At 45.4% G+C, this 15,598-nt stretch overlaps 6 protein-coding genes across 6 annotated transcripts; 5 read left to right on the forward strand and 1 right to left on the reverse strand.

Annotated features, from left to right (window-relative positions):
• Positions 1 to 277: 277 nt before the first annotated feature.
• Positions 278 to 3,871, forward strand: PUMCH_000110 (uncharacterized protein; the record flags this gene model as incomplete). The annotated part of the gene is made up of 1 exon (XM_063019206.1): positions 278 to 3,871. One exon carries the CDS (start codon positions 278 to 280, stop codon positions 3,869 to 3,871), a length of 3,594 nt encoding a protein of 1,197 aa, XP_062875276.1.
• Positions 3,872 to 4,619: 748 nt separating this feature from the next.
• Positions 4,620 to 6,257, forward strand: PUMCH_000111 (uncharacterized protein; the record flags this gene model as incomplete). Its single annotated transcript, XM_063019207.1, has 1 exon — positions 4,620 to 6,257. The coding sequence occupies one exon, from the start codon at positions 4,620 to 4,622 to the stop codon at positions 6,255 to 6,257; it is 1,638 nt and encodes a 545-aa protein (XP_062875277.1).
• Positions 6,258 to 6,661: 404 nt separating this feature from the next.
• Positions 6,662 to 7,090, forward strand: PUMCH_000112 (uncharacterized protein; the record flags this gene model as incomplete). Its single annotated transcript, XM_063019208.1, has 1 exon — positions 6,662 to 7,090. One exon carries the CDS (start codon positions 6,662 to 6,664, stop codon positions 7,088 to 7,090), a length of 429 nt encoding a protein of 142 aa, XP_062875278.1.
• A 917-nt stretch (positions 7,091 to 8,007) lies between these two features.
• On the forward strand, positions 8,008 to 8,565 carry PUMCH_000113 (uncharacterized protein; the record flags this gene model as incomplete). Its single annotated transcript, XM_063019209.1, has 1 exon — positions 8,008 to 8,565. The coding sequence occupies one exon, from the start codon at positions 8,008 to 8,010 to the stop codon at positions 8,563 to 8,565; it is 558 nt and encodes a 185-aa protein (XP_062875279.1).
• A 979-nt stretch (positions 8,566 to 9,544) lies between these two features.
• On the forward strand, positions 9,545 to 10,699 carry PUMCH_000114 (uncharacterized protein; the record flags this gene model as incomplete). Its single annotated transcript, XM_063019210.1, has 1 exon — positions 9,545 to 10,699. One exon carries the CDS (start codon positions 9,545 to 9,547, stop codon positions 10,697 to 10,699), a length of 1,155 nt encoding a protein of 384 aa, XP_062875280.1.
• A 199-nt stretch (positions 10,700 to 10,898) lies between these two features.
• Positions 10,899 to 14,654, reverse strand: PUMCH_000115 (uncharacterized protein; the record flags this gene model as incomplete). The annotated part of the gene is made up of 1 exon (XM_063019211.1): positions 10,899 to 14,654. One exon carries the CDS (start codon positions 14,652 to 14,654, stop codon positions 10,899 to 10,901), a length of 3,756 nt encoding a protein of 1,251 aa, XP_062875281.1.
• Between the last annotated feature and the right edge of the window lie 944 nt (positions 14,655 to 15,598).

A 15,598-nucleotide genomic window follows, 5' to 3' on the forward strand; every position in this document is an offset into this window, starting at 1 on the left:
CACGTGTACAAGAGTCACGTGACCCACCCCACCACCACCAGATCTCAATTTCCAATTTTCAGTCGGTCACTTCTGTCGATAATCGGCTTTCGCCTCCGTTCAATCTCTCCCCTCTCCCCACTCCCCGTCGGCCTATAAAAGAACAGAGATTCGCTCTACCTTTTCGGTCTTCAAATCCCTGTACTCTAGCTCTCTTTCGTAGTTAGCTTCCCCCGCTGCTTCTTATAAGCATTGTCCCCCCTGTACTTCCCTTGTAAACTGTTATTTTTCTGTTCCAATGGCTACTCCTGCTGAAATCATCGCTGCCCGTATCAACGGCATTGACTTGTCGCAGCAAAACGACGCGCCCAAGCCAGTGCTGCTGACTGTGTCCGAAACCAAGGCTCCAAAGGTTCGTTCCATTAACGACGAGAACGCCTTCCCTGTTTTGGGTGGTAGCGCTAAGCCTGCCAATGGCCACTCTTCTTCTTCATCGTGGGGTCCTAACCTGAACGGTTCGTCTCCTGTGCCCTCTGCGTCTGCATTCAGAAGCACTGGTCAGAGCGCCAAATTGAAGACCTCTACTGTGCAAGAGGCCTTCTCTTTGGGTGCTGAGGATCAGCTCAACGTTGCCAGACCAGAGTTTGTGAAAATTTTGACCTCGATTAAGGCCACCACCGGTGCTGGTATCGAATGTACCTCGTCTCAACATACCAAGAAGAGAACGTTTTTGATTAGTGGTAAGCCCGAGCAAGTCAAGCAGGCCAAGAGATTGGTCATCAAAAAGTTGTCCAAGCCCATTGTTACCTCGTTTGCCATCCCTGCCAAGGTCAGATCCAAGGTCATTGGTGCTCAGGGTCGTAACTTGAAGCCTATCATTCAGCAAACAGAGGTCAAGATCGAGATCGGCAATTCCGACAGATCTGTCAGCCCTGATGCCGATGACGACGATGATCTCTTCTCGCAAACTGTCAACGTTGCTCTTGAGGGTGACGCTGAGAGCTGTAAGTTGGCCAAGAGTCTTATCATGGCCATTGTTAGAGAGGAAACCAAGAATGCTCAAACTAAGATTGTAGTCAGCGCCAACGTTAAGCCTTTTGTTACTTCCATTGCAAACTCTATTGCCGCCAAGTACTCTGGTATTGACATCACTGTTCCTCCCTTCAACTCGGCCTCGAACTCAGTTATCATTCTGGGTGAGAGAGAGGCTCTTCTTTCTGCTAGAGAGGATCTCAACCAAGCTCTTACCGCTTTGGAAGGCAACTTGGTCACTGAGTCTGTTAACATTCCAAAGGTCAAGCACCAATTCTTGCCTGTTGAGCAGATCTTGGAAGAGGACAATGTCTACATCAAGATTCCTGCTGATGGCGAGGGTGAAGTCCAATTTATTGGTGACAGACTGAAGCTTGCCTCCGCCAAGGAGAAGGCTAGATTGACCACTTCTCAATACAAGGTTGAGTCTTTGGAAATGTCTAAGGCCCATAAGGGTAACTTGGCCCACGTTCGTGCTGTTGCCAGCATGTTGAACAAGTACGGTGTCTTTGACAGAATTGCATCTGAGAATGGCGTCAAGATCAACGCACCTTCTGACTCCGCCTTGTGCGTTGAAGGTAACACTCTGATCCCAGTTGATATCGTTGTCAAGGCTGATGAGGCCGAGGCCATTAAGAACTCTCGTCGTGCCGTCGTGTCTGCTGTCAATGCTATCTCTCCTTCTTCCACAAAGGTCGTGGAAGACATTGACTCTTTCTTCATCAAAGCCGCCACCGAGGTTCTTGATGCTTTCAGCGGCGTCAAGTATGTCACTCTCAATAACAGAATCACTTTGTTCGATGCAAGTGAAGCTGAGACTGGCGATGACTTTGACGACTTTGTAGAGCTGTCTAGTGATGTCTTGATCGAGGCTGACAGAGCACTCAACCCATTCCGTTCTTTGCAAGAAGGTTTGGTGTCTGAGGTTCTCCTGATTCCATCCGCAAACCAGAAGCATCTTTCCGGCCCTAACGGCTCTACCCTCAAGGCTCTCTTGAACTCTGTTGAACACAACACTATCAGCATTAAGTTGCACTCCAACGGTACAGGCTCTTCTGCCGATGAAGTCTACATTAAGGGCTTCAAGGATGAAGTTGCTAAAATGAAGAAAGAATTCGAAGAAATCTTAGCCGAGGTATCTGAATTCAGCGCTACTGGTGGCTACACTACTACAGTGAATGTTCCAGCTTTCGTTTTGGCCAGAATCATCGGTAAGGGAGGTGCTAACTTGAAAGCTATTCAGGATGAGTTTGGTGTGGATCTCGATGTCGCTGATGAGAGCAAGGACTTGGACAAGACTGATAAGCTGATTACCTCTGAAATCACTATTAAGGGTCTTAAGAGAAACGCTCAGGCAGCTAAGGCCAAGTTGGCAGCTTCAGCTAAGAAGTTGGCAGATGACACTCTTGTCAGATTGAGAATTGAGAGTCAATACCATAGAAGAATCATGGGACCTGCTTTCTCTTACGTGAACCGTTTGCGCGAGAAGTACAGCGTTATAATCAGATTCCCTTCGGAGAATGGTAGCAACTATTCCGATGCTCCTCAAAGTGCTAACGAAGTCGTCATTCGTGGACTTTCTCGTAATGTTGCTAAGGCACAAGAAGAATTGATGCAATTGTACCAATTTGAGAAGGAAAATGGCTTCAAAGCTACTCTTCAAATTCCAAAGGCCGCAATCGGTAGAGTCATTGGTAGAAACGGTGAGAACATCAAGGACATCTCCGATGCCACCGGTGCTGAGCTTCTTTTCCGTGACAGAAAAGAAGATGCTGAATTTGCCGAGGTCGACATCACTGGTTCTAAAGCAGGTTTGCAAGATGCCACTCAAAGAGTCAAGAGCATCATCGAGGAGATCGAAAACACAATCAACACCACACTCAAGGTGAACCGTAAATACATTCGTGACATCGTTGGTCAAAGTGGCTCGACCTTGAGAGCCATGATCACCAATGCCGGTGGAGACCTGTTGCCCAGACAGCAATACGCTAGATTGGTTACTGTTCCTTCCAATGGATCAGACTCCGATGAAATCGTCTTCGAGGGTGACAAGACCATTGTTGAAAAATTGATGAAGGAAATCGAGGCTTTGGTTGCTGAGAAAGAGGCCGCTGTTACTGAAACTTACGAGTTGGCCAAGGAGAAGCAGAGACTCCTCGTTGGAAGCTTTGGTTCTGTCCGTCGCCAATTGGAAGAAGAGTTTGGTGTCCAATTGGTCATTCCAAAGGCAGACGACAACTCTACCACAATTAAATTGATCGGTTTACCAGAGAAGATTGAAAAATTGAAGGTTAAGATTGAAGAGCTTACTAAAGACAACTGGAACATGAGCATCGACATTCCTTTATCATACCATGCCTTGGTCAGTGACAAGGGATCTCTTTTCGCCTTGTTGAGACAAAACCACAATGTCGAGGTCTCCCACGGAAACCTCAACAGAAAGGCCAACAAGGCTATGGATGCCATTCCACCTGCTCCGCCCGCCGAGGCTCTTGGCGGCGATGAAGCCACCAAATTCACCACTGCCACTTTCGAGATTACGAGCGACAACGATGATGTGATTCCTTGGAGATTGATTGGTTCTGATGAAGACACCAAGGCCGCCGCCAAGGTCATTGAAAGTAGATTGGAGCAAGCCAAAAACGCCACAACTGCTGCTTGGCTCTACTCTCTGACCCCATCGGACCACTTCCCAAAGATTGTGGGTGCCCGCGGATCTAAGATCAAGAAGATCAGAGACAGCACCGGGTGTTTCATTGTCGTCCCACGCGACTCTCACAAATACCGCGACTATGTGTACTTTGTTGGATCTGAGGAGAGCTTGAACAAGGCTAGAGATCAAATCCAGAAGTTACTCTAAAAGGGTCTACGTGAAGTCTAAAATTAGCATATCTACATAGCAAATAGAAATTTACCAAGAATTCGGATCGATATCAAGACACTTCTCCCATTGTGTGGCTCAAACGAAAGAGGCGCACGGCTGCTTAAAGCTTCCACCGTTTTCACTGACAGTAGCAGCCACCACACTTTAGGAAAGGCATTGGGCCTGTCACGTGAAGTCACCTCAATGGTGAGACCCTCCTAAGTGTTCGGTTGCAGGCAGGGCCCAGCGAGAAGTCCAATCATAGGCAATATTTTCAAATACAATTTTCCCCGGAAAAAAGCTCAGTCTAAACGCCGCCGCGCAGAATCGTCGGCCTGTCAAAGCTTGCATCCAATCATTGGCACAAGTGTAGCACTGCCGGAGTTGTATCCACATACTGTGGCCGAACTGGCAAACAGAAGTGCCCTGGCCATGTACCGGAACATGCGGTGACGGAGTTTTGCAACCGTTAGTGTCTGCAGTCCGCTATCCGTATATGGCGAACTGACGCCCTTAAACATGGTGGATCAAGAGTTCTTTCGGGCTGTCTGCAGTACGCATGCCCCATCGCCTTTCTTTCTTTTTTCGCATACATGCGACGTCTCAGTTTGCCGTGAAAGACTATTCATTGCAGTATAAAAAGGTAACCGCTTCCGGGCCGTGGCAACGCAGGAAAGTAATTAGGCTAGCAAATATATGCTGAGCTAATTTTTTTGTCACCTCATACTTCTTTTCTTTCTACAACATGTCTTACGAAGAGAAAAAGATAGATTCAGCCTACGCTGATGAGCTGGACTTCCCAGGATCCACAGACGATGACCAGGCATCTGGCGTCGCTGTGGTGAACATTGACCAGAACACAAAGAAGATCGGTGTCATCTCGGCGATCTTCTTGATTGCAAACAGAATTATTGGTGCTGGTGTGTTCTCGACTCCCAGTACGATTTTGATTCTTTCCGGTTCCGTTGGTACGTCCTTGATCCTCTGGGTGGTGGGTGCCCTTATCGCCTTCACTGGTCTCTTGACGTATATGGAGTTGGGATCAGCCATTCCAAGAAATGGTGGTGAGAAAAATTATCTCGAATATATCTACACCAAACCAAAGTTCTTGGTGACTGCCATGTACGGCTCGTATGTGTTCTTCTTGGGTTGGGCCGCCGGTAACTCCATTGTCACTGGTGAGTTCTTATTGAATGCCGCCGGCAAGGAGGTGACCCAATGGAACTCTCGTGCAATTGGTGTGGGTGTGATCACCTTTGCCTTTTTGATCAACTCTCTCCACGTCAAGTCTGGATTGATGTTGTCGAACGTTTTGGGAATGATCAAGATTGTGGTCATCGTATTCATCTCGGTAACGGGATGGGTGGCCCTCGCGGGCGGTATCAAGATCAACAATTTCCAAAAGCCCGACAACTTCTCTCATGCCTTTGCAGGTGAGGCTCCAACTGGTTTTGGTGTTGTCAACGCTTTGTATAACGTCATTTGGTCTTACATTGGTTACTCCAACGCCAACTATGCTTTGGGTGAGATTAAGAACCCAGTTAGAGTGTTGAAGATCGCTGCCCCAACCGCGTTGTTGGGTATCACTGTGCTCTACATTTTCGTTAACATTGCCTACTTCGCTGTCGTTCCTGCCGCAGACATCCGTACTTCCCAGCGTATCGTTGCCGCTACCTTTTTCAAGTTCGTTTTCGGTGATAAAGGTGAGAAGGCTGCTTCTGTCTTGGTTGCTTTGTCGACTTTGGGTAACGTTTTGGCCGTCACATTTGCGCAAGGTAGAATCATCCAGCAATTGGGTCGTGAGGGATCTTTGCCCTTCTCAAAATTTTTCGCTTCTTCGAAACCTTTCAACTCGCCTGCTGCAGGCTTGTTCCAGCACTATATTGTGTGTGTTATTACCATTCTCGCTCCTCCTCCTGGAGACGCTTACAACTTCATTTTGAACTTGATTTCTTATCCATTGAACATCGTCAATACTTTCGTCGGTATTGGCTTGCTTTATTTGAAATGGAAGAAGAGCAAAGGCAGAATTCAATGGAGTCCTCCTATCCAGACCCATTTCCTTGTTGTAATCTTCTTCGTTTTGAGCTCGCTTTACTTGGTCGTTGCTCCATACATCCCACCAACTGGCTCCCAATCTGTTTACAATAAGATGCCATACTATACTGCTCCTGTGGTCACATGGGGTATCTTTGCAATTGGTGCAATCTACTTCTTGTTCTGGGCTAAGCTCTTGCCTAAGTTGGGCGGCTACACTTTGCAGGTTGAGGAGGTCATTGGAACGGACGGATTCTGGAGAAACAAGTTCTTGAAGGTGCCAAACGGCGTCAACCAAAAGCAATTTGTTGAAGAGGCCATCAACGAGGATGCTCTTCGCAACTAATTTTCACTTCATTTTTGCATACACTCGTATCTCAACGCATACCAGTCGTTTCCGAAACAATTACCCAAATGTATAATACGGAGAAATTACGGTTAATAGATTTTACTTTAGATTAATTCAACATAATTCGGTTTTTTGAAATGCATGAGATGTAGCAGAAGCTCTCACTGGTCGTCTCCCCAGAAATAGATGTTGACGGCTCCCCCAGCGGGAAGAGAAAAAATAAATGAACGCAAGCAAACATTATACATCAATTGAAAAAAATAAATGAATTCAATTTGGAAAAGATTATAGCGTCTTTAAGACCTTGAATTTGTCCACATCCACCCAGGCTGTCAGATATTTTTCAGCACACGCACGACCACAGTAAAGATTTCTACTTACACCACCTCAAGTAACACAAAATGCCTGTCAAGGCCATACCCAAAGTTTCCATACCCAGAAACGGTGTCTCTTCGTTTGTAAGACCATGCTATAAAGTGTCTCTCCAATACTGTAACTGGGGTGGCTCCTCTCAGGGAGTCCGTGACTTCTTAACTCATCCCAATAAGCTTGTCGATAGATTCGCCCAAAACAACAAAGACGTTATGTTTGAGATTTTGTCCAAGGGCGGACACCCAACTTTCACATTTCACTATGCCAACGGCCAGAAACAAGCCGTTGACGTCAGAAACTTAAAGGTTGGAGATGTAGCTAGAAAGCTTCAAGAGTACATGCACAGAAGCGGCAACGAGCCATTCAAATTCAACCACAAGGTGCTTTCAAACAACGAGTCGGTCAGAGGTATCTGGTCTCCTTTCCATGTTGCTAAGAACGACAGACATAGGATCTAGGGATGTAAATGTACATAGAAAAACGGCTTGGACGCCGTTCCAATCCCCTGCATTTTGATGGTATTGGGTTGACCTCAATACTTTGGACGTTTTGGTGAAGAGAAGGGCTTTTTACTTGGAGTAGTATATGAGTTGAGGATGACGTTAGTAGGTAGATAGAAAAAGAACTGCTGTAAACAAAGACATGTAGCGTATGGGGGAAAAACGAGAGTAATCATTGATGAGAGAACATTTGAAAATTTATAATTGTATTCTATGAGAAAACGAAAGAAAGGTATTAGATGTTTGCTTGGTTGGTGAAGCTATCACTCCACATAGATATGAAGGCCCAAATAGTCTATCAGTATTAGAGAACCTAAATTTTACGAAAGGATCTAGTTCACTGCCAAATAATCAATTTAAAATTTGTTAGTGAATGCTTCAAAGTCTACTGGAGTGAACGTCTACTGTCGAAATCTATGTTTCAATACCAAGATGTTTCCTCAGAGAACGAGAAAAAAAAGAGAAATAAAATAAAAAGAAAGGAAAAGAATAGAAACAGAATAGAAAAGAATAATAAAAAAATGGTGAATGTTTCCCACAAAACAAATATTACACCTTATTCAATGACTCAATTTGTACCACTGAATAGTCACATTGACCCCAGCTGTGTCACTTACCCTAGCACAAATGCAGTAACTGCGAGTGCGCGCTTACCGGCGTATGCTGCCGTTTTCGACAAACGGCTCTTTGCACAGGCGCCCAAAACAGAACTACAGTGCGAGAGGCCAACCTCAATTCGGCTTTGCATACCGTTTCGCGCACCTTTCTCTGTCGGTTGCCCCTTCTGGAAGCATTGTTTCATCACTCCACAAACTGAAAAAAAAAAAATATGACTAGTAGCAAAAATACTTACCACTCTTTATTTCACGAAAAACATGGATTACAGAAGTTATCAGCAAGTGCTAGACTTGTCGGATCCCAAAGAGACCCTCAGAAGCAAGACCAAGGCTGCCAAACAACCAGGCGCGGTTAAAAAAAGAACAAAGAGCGGTTGCTTGACATGCAGAAGCAGGAAAAAGAAGTGTGACGAGAACAAAATCGACGGCAAATGTCAGGCTTGCATCCGCAATTTCTTGGATTGTTGTTGGCCATCTTCTGCCACTTCTAGTGCTACTTCAAATGCCAGTGTCAGTGCCCACGTTCTGCCTACTGAACCTCCAACTACCTGCGAGAATGCAGAACAAAGACTACAAGAGAAGAAGCCTACTCAGCCCAGCAAAGGTGCTAGTGCATATCCCTCTCCATTGTCTTCGCCCAAGCTCATCACTGTGGAGGAGACCCACGAGAAGCTTATGAAGGGTATGTTGTCTACCATGACCTTCGGCAAAGTGAGCAAACAGCCTCGCGCCACCAAGGCCAAGACCACGGCGTCGCTGTTTGTTGTGACGTCTTTTGACAAGGACCGGGTCTTGTGTCAAATTGCTTCGAAGTGAGGTGTCTAGCAGGTCTAGAGACTATCTATTTAATGGTATGGGTTTAGGATATGGTACAATGAATATTTATGTTTGATAACGGCATGGAGTTGTAGATTTAATCTTAAATTAGACGATTGATTGTGAAACGAAATGTAATGTTTTGAGTCGACTACGTATTTTTACATTGTCACTAACAGTCCACGCGCCTCCTGGAAATTTTTCACTGCGACTCAGGGTTTTTGTGGGGCAATTAGGCGTCTGTGCTTGAGAATGCCGCGACTCATGAATCAGCCAAAAATACATATAAAAAATAGAAAAAGGAAAAATAAGAAAAAAAAAAGAAAGCAAAATTGAAAAACAGATAATTCGAAGAACTTATGAGCCAATCAAAATTTTGGAGGGGCTCATTCATTGAAAGATTAATCATTGCTTGGCTGGAACTGTTGCAGAGTGGTTTCTGAATCCACTCCTCCATTATACGATAAGCAATGTCCAACTAGACGTTTCACATCCTGCCAGCAAATCCAAAGGCCTTTCACAAAACCGGGCACTAGCGCATTAATTGTATTCTCTTTGCTAAAAAGGTACCTTTCGAAACATTCACCTTGACATCATAGTGCGTACTATGCGTCAAGAACTCCGAGAAACATCACCAGAATCAAAATTACTCGGCTGCAAAGAAAACAGAATTTGTCACGCTATCGCCTCAAATCACCCCATTAATTAATGTATACCTTCCCCTATTCTCTGAGGGGAATCAGTGAATGTTGTGATTTTAGCCACACCTGCACAGCATCTTATCTCTACGTCAAATTTGCAGCCAGTCTCAACTGTGGCTGCAAATACTGTGGAGTGAGGCTTCACTTACAAATGAGAAAATGGATGCAATCACGAGATCCCCCGTAACGAGGAATAGTCTAAGCATTTGAGCTGAATATATAAGCCATATCTGACTTTTCTCTCCAATTTCCAATTCACATCATCCAAAATATAAAGCATGGCTCCAGTTCTTAAAGTGCCTTCTGGCGACTACGACACCCACTTCAACAAAGCAACTGATCAAATTACTAGGGACGGGCTCCTCACAGTGAATGAAAAGAACACAAAAAACGCCTTGTACCCTGACTTTTTGCCCACTTGGAACCCGAACGAGAAGTACCCTCCACTTGAGTTTTTCAAACATGAGGATCCAGGCAAAAAGGCTAACCCAAAGCTTCCAAACCTCTTGCCAAAGGACGGACTGCAAGTAGTCAAGCGTATTACCCCAAAATTCGGAACCGAAATTGTTGGCGTGCAATTGTCTCAATTGGATAACCAGGGAAAAGACGAGTTGGCGCTTTTGGTCGCACAAAGAGGTGTGGTTGTATTTAGAGAGCAGGACTTTGCTAAATATGGCCCTCAATTTGCTGTCGACTATGGCCGCCATTTCGGTAGACTTCATATTCATCCAACCTCTGGTGCTCCTCGCAATCACCCTGAGCTTCATATCTGCTACCGTAGAGCAGACCCAAATGAGTTTGAGAGAATTTTCTCGACCAAAACGTCGGCTATCCAATGGCATTCGGACGTTTCTTACGAACTTCAACCTCCCGGTGTTACCTTTTTCTCTGTTTTAGAGGGCCCTGACGCTGGCGGAGATACTATTTTCGCTGACACTGAAGAAGCCTACAACAGATTGTCGCCCGAGTTCCAAAAACGGTTGCTGAATTTGCATGTCCTCCACTCTTCTGGAGAACAAGCACTGAACTCCCGGTCTCTCGGTGGTGTTGAGAGAAGAGCGCCTGTATCGCACATTCACCCCTTGATTAGAACTCACCCTGTCACCGGCAAGAAAAACATCTTCTTGAACAGACCATTTTCAAGAAAGATTATCGAGTTGAAGGAAGACGAATCGGATTATTTGTTGAATTTCTTGTACACCCACATCGAGCTGGCTCAGGACTTGCAATTGAGAGCAAAATGGGAACCAGGATCGGTTGTTGTATGGGACAACAGAAGACTTGTGCATTCTGCTGTCATTGATTGGGATGAGCCAGTTTCAAGACACGCCTTCAGAATCACTCCGCAGGCAGAAAGACCAGTGGAGAATTTGGCCGACTTGAATATTCCAGACGAAGAATTGAGCCAGCAATTTCAAAAGTTATCGACTTGAACGTCACACTAGAATCTCCCTGAATAAAATAGTATTTTGAATGTTATATGATATCTTAAGATCTGTATAATGAAGTTTGTGAACGACTTCCAGGCTATAAATAAAAAAAGATACACAATTGATACACTGCTTTGGATAACATGTAAAATCTGAATTGTAATATGGATTGGTACAAAAAATACACAGCATCATGATGCCATCAGGCATGGTCAAGCAAATAGTTAGTAGCTGCCTCAACATCCCATTGTTCTTTCTCAAGGGCGGTTTCGACATCCTTTCTGTCAAAGCCCATTCCCATCAACTCAGCAATGGCAACATCGTGATTTGCAGATGTGGGTGGAGAATTAGAGGTTTCTGGTAGTGGTGCCGCATTTCCAAAGCCTGCGAATAATTGTTCCCACTCGTCGTTTTTGTTGTCGACTGGTTGGGGATTCTGGCTAACAGAACTGAAATCGATCTGATTTTGTGCACCAGATGGATCTACATCTGTGAAGTGATCCGTGATTGATATGTCGACCGGATCAATATCGTCCTCGATATCATCCTCTGCCACTTCTAAATCATCGAACTCATCTCCAAATATATCATCACCTCCATTAGTCTTGGTGACTGGTTCTGCAATAGCGGGGCGGAGGTCGTCAAAGTCGCCATCAAATTCTTGGGAAGAGGCTTTGTATTGGCCTACCTCTGCCACGGCATCATCAAACTTTTCACTCAAGCTTTGCTCATCATCAGAAGAACTTTCATCGAGATCAAGTTCCCTGATGGGTGGGAACTCTTCCTCTTGTTGACCCAGCCCATGAGGCAACTTGAAGCTTTGAGAAAGTGGATGCACTGGTGTATCTGACAAATGATCCTTTGCATCTTCTGAATTAACCAATTCAAACAGTCCGACGCCCAGAGATGATCTGTCACCCTCAGTGCCAGCTTTTACCTCTGGTTGGTCTTGGGGTAAGACAACCTCATCCAAAGCATCTCTATCGCTAACCTCGTCGATGTTATCATCCCGAACTGACATTGATGGGTTGTTCTGGATACTAGAAGTCAAAGAGTCTGTTCTTTGAACTCCCACCAAGACACCAGGCATACCGACCATACCACCAACAACGTTGGATGGTTGGAAGCGATACTCGGAAACATTTGGAGAGGTCACTGGTGTTTCGACAGTGTCACCGCCCTCAGTTGGTTTATAGGAGTTGGTAGAAGCTTGGACAACACTACCGAAGTTATCAAAATCATTTGTCATGCCAACAAATTTCTCATTCTGGTTCTCGAGGTCTTCTTGTTCGTATTCTGTTGGAGGTTCGAAGTCGATGCTCTTTCTGCGAACTTCCTCAAGGTTATCAAGACCAGTCATATCCTGAGCAGGATGCTCCACGACTTCGTCAACGAGAGAAGATACGGGTGGTACCCCTTGCTGAAGAGTTGGCTCATCAGAGTTGTTCGAAGGTTCGACAACATCAGACTCGGTAACTTCCTCAGGCTCGGCATTTTGCTCTGAGACAGTCTCCTCAACGTAAGAACCAGGAACAATCTGGGCTTCCTTTCTCACATCTTGGAGGTTTTCTGCAGGTGTATCAGCAGATGTTGCATTTGATACTTGCTTACTCTCCTCAAGTTTTTCGTCGGTTTTGTGAGACGCAGCAAGTCCAACGGCACCTGCGGCGCCTAGAATGGCGACACCTGCGGCACCGGCAATACCGGCAATGCCAGCGGAAGAAGACTTCTTGGACTTGAGCTTCTCTGCCTCCGCTTTCAAGGATGCACTTTTCAATTCCGCTGCCTTTACCGCAGCTTGAGCCTCTTCAGCATCTTTGATGGCCTTGGCTTCTTCATGCTGTGCATGTTCGATTTGTTTACTAAGCTGGCCATTCTTTTCATCAACCTCAATCAATTGTTGTTTGAGCTCCTCGATTTTCACCAATGCAACCTGGTGTTGCGATTTACGAACATTGGCTTCATTTTCTAATCTCACACTCTCGCTCGCTTTACTTTCGAGCTGTTTAGACAATTCGGCAATCTCAGCATTGACATTGCCCAATTTCTCTCTCAAGACTGAATTGATTTTCTGATGTTCTTCAACTGCAAGCTGCTTTTCATGAAGTTCACCAGACAAGTGATTGAGTTTAGCTTCAGCAATTGATGCTTCAGAACGCAATGCTTCAGTCTCTTCTTTTGCTGTTGACAATGTTGACTCAACCTGTTCAACTTGTTTCACCTCATTCGCGTAAGAAGTTCGCAATAACTTCAACTTAGCATCGATATCTTCTTTCAAATTCAAAATTCGTGCAAGTTCTTGCTCAGCACGGACCTTTTTCTCGTGGAGATTAGAAGTCTGGGTTGTTAACGACTTTACCTGGTTTGAAATATTGGCGATATCAGTGTTGGCGTCAGATAATTTACCGGCAATTTCTGTGTCTGCCAACAAATCATTGTTGTCCTGCTGAGAAAACGAACGAGGTAAATCAGCTTGAGGAAAGTATCCTGTAGCTGGACTGGTTTGCAGAGGTGCCTGTATCATCGAAGCCCGACTTCTAGGTGGAGCGGGAACATTTCTTAAAGCCTCGTAGTCGACCTGCGAGCCCCAAGAAGTCAATGATGGAGGCTTTTGAGTAGCTGGAGAAGCAGTTTGCAGAATTGAAGCATCAACTGTAGTCTTTGCGACCTGAGTATCGCTGTTGACTTGATTTGGTAATGGAGGAGAAACATCTTCACCAATAAGACTGGGGGAAGTCACAGATGGCTGCAGTGCCATCAAAGACTTACCAAAGTCAGAAGTTGGTGCGAACGAAGATGTCAACTGTGACTTCATCTTTGGTGGTTCTTTTGAATAGTGCAAATCGCTACTGCTTACTCTCTGCTGTAAAGAAGCTCTCTTTTGGATAAGAGGTGACTGAACAGGAGCTGCTGGAGTCAGACTTCCAAAGACGTCCGCCAAATCATCGATTGCAGATGATTTTTTGTCTGGGGCAGGAGCAATAGGAGCGGCTGAAGCGGCAGGTGATGATACAGAAGCCGAAGGAGCAGTTTGAATATCCTTTGGTGTAGCGCGCTCCTGAAGCGATGAGATCAAAGAATGGGGAACAACATTTGGCAAAGGCATACCGGCGCGCTTTCTATTAACCAAAAACAATGCAATTGAAAATTCGATCTTCTCGAAGGTTCCGGTGTTATTGACATCCGAAAGGTCCCAAATGGTGGCCAAGTCCTGCTGGTCCAAACGAGAAGTCTTGAGGAAGCTAGCGACCTGATCAGGGCCCAAAGAACCTGTTTTTGCTGTATCTAAGCTGTCGAAGATGGAGTCGAATTGTTGCTTTTGAAGAGGAGTCACAGACCACTCTTGGTTTTCTGGAACCTCAGTCTTAACAGGAGCAGGCTGGGGAACATAGGATGGAGTCGCAGGAGTTGCCTGTTGTTCAGGTGGATTAACTGACTTCCACAAATGGTCAGGCAAGAATGGTGGTAATTGCTTGAGAGCTCCACTCAACAAGCCATGGATAAGGTGCATTGCCATAACGAAGGCAGGCAAGTCAAGCTGCCCCTTATTTTGGATGTCTACAAGACTCCAAATTTGGCCTAGGGTGACAGTTGGCAACTTGGCCTTCGTCAAGATGTCTTTGGCGGCATTACCATCCAAGGGAGTTGATTTAGAACCTGTGGTCCGAACAAACATTTGAGAGAACCGTTCATAGTCTGCTGGCGAGACTGGCGAGATTGGCTCCTGTCTTGGGGCTTGTTGCGCTGGCGTGCTTTGTGGAACGGTAGAGGAAGGTTGCGATTGCAAGAACGAGCTACTGGTTCCCTGGGGCACCAATTGGCCTGGAGGAGCCAACCCAGAGAATTTCGGTAAAGGCCCAGGCGTTTCTGCGAGCTGGGCAGTCGGATACTGGCCGGATTGGGTGTATCCAATCAAACGCATTGCGAAGCAGAAGCCGAACTGGGACAAAAAGCCCATGTTGGTGCTGTCTGCAAGCTGCCAGATCTCCCCCAAGATGTTCGGAGGCAAGCCGGACTTCTCGAAGGTCAATCTGGCCTTTTCTCCGGTGACAATGCCGCTTCGTTCAGGGTCTAGCGACCTGAACAACAGAGAGTAGAGTTCCTTCTCATCCTGGGTGAGCCCCACTTTGAACGTGGTGGTCGATGCTGATTTGTTAGTACATTTCCGGAAATAATGTTTGCCTCCAAATCGGAGGGGAATTGAGCCACATACGCTGAGAGAAACTCATGGTAGTTTGGTGGATAGTGGTTGAACGATACAGTACTGAGCAATACGGGGTATAGAGATCTAGGATGTACCGGGTGCGGGTATCGGATGGTAGCTAATGGGGGCATGGGGACTCGAACCATTGGGGAGATTAATACATGAAAGTTTGAGCGTTTTTTTTTTTTCTATTTTATTCTTTTTGCTTTCTGTTTTATTTGTCTCAAATTTCTTTGACAGTTTTTTCTTTTGGTTTGCACAATCAAGTGGATCATTGTACGTATGAATACCATGAAGCCGAAAGTTAGTAGAGACATGGCCAAATACACCTCCACCAGGTATCCTGATTGGAAATATTCTCGAGAATGGAGTGGAAATATAAGTTTCACGTGTTACGTGTAATAGATTTGAACCGACTCGACGAATGCATTCTCGGGCCGATAAAGCCGCTGGATTGGCTTCGAATTATCTCGCAAAGGCATTAATTTCAGACCGCCAATTTTTGGAAACTCTGAGGATATTGTTTACGCATGTCCCATAATCAGAACAACAAAAAGAATGTCTTTGTGAGTTTTTGAACTCAAATCAATTTTGTTACCGAGCTCGAAAGCGACCTTTGTCCAAAGATGTTGTATGTCACCTTTCTTCCGGTGCCTATAAAACCCTTACGTCAACACCTAAAAATTTAACTTCAAGCA

The sequence above is a fragment of the Australozyma saopauloensis genome, chromosome 1 (genome assembly GCF_035610405.1).
Source record: "Australozyma saopauloensis chromosome 1, complete sequence".
Taxonomy (NCBI): domain Eukaryota; kingdom Fungi; phylum Ascomycota; class Pichiomycetes; order Serinales; family Metschnikowiaceae; genus Australozyma; species Australozyma saopauloensis.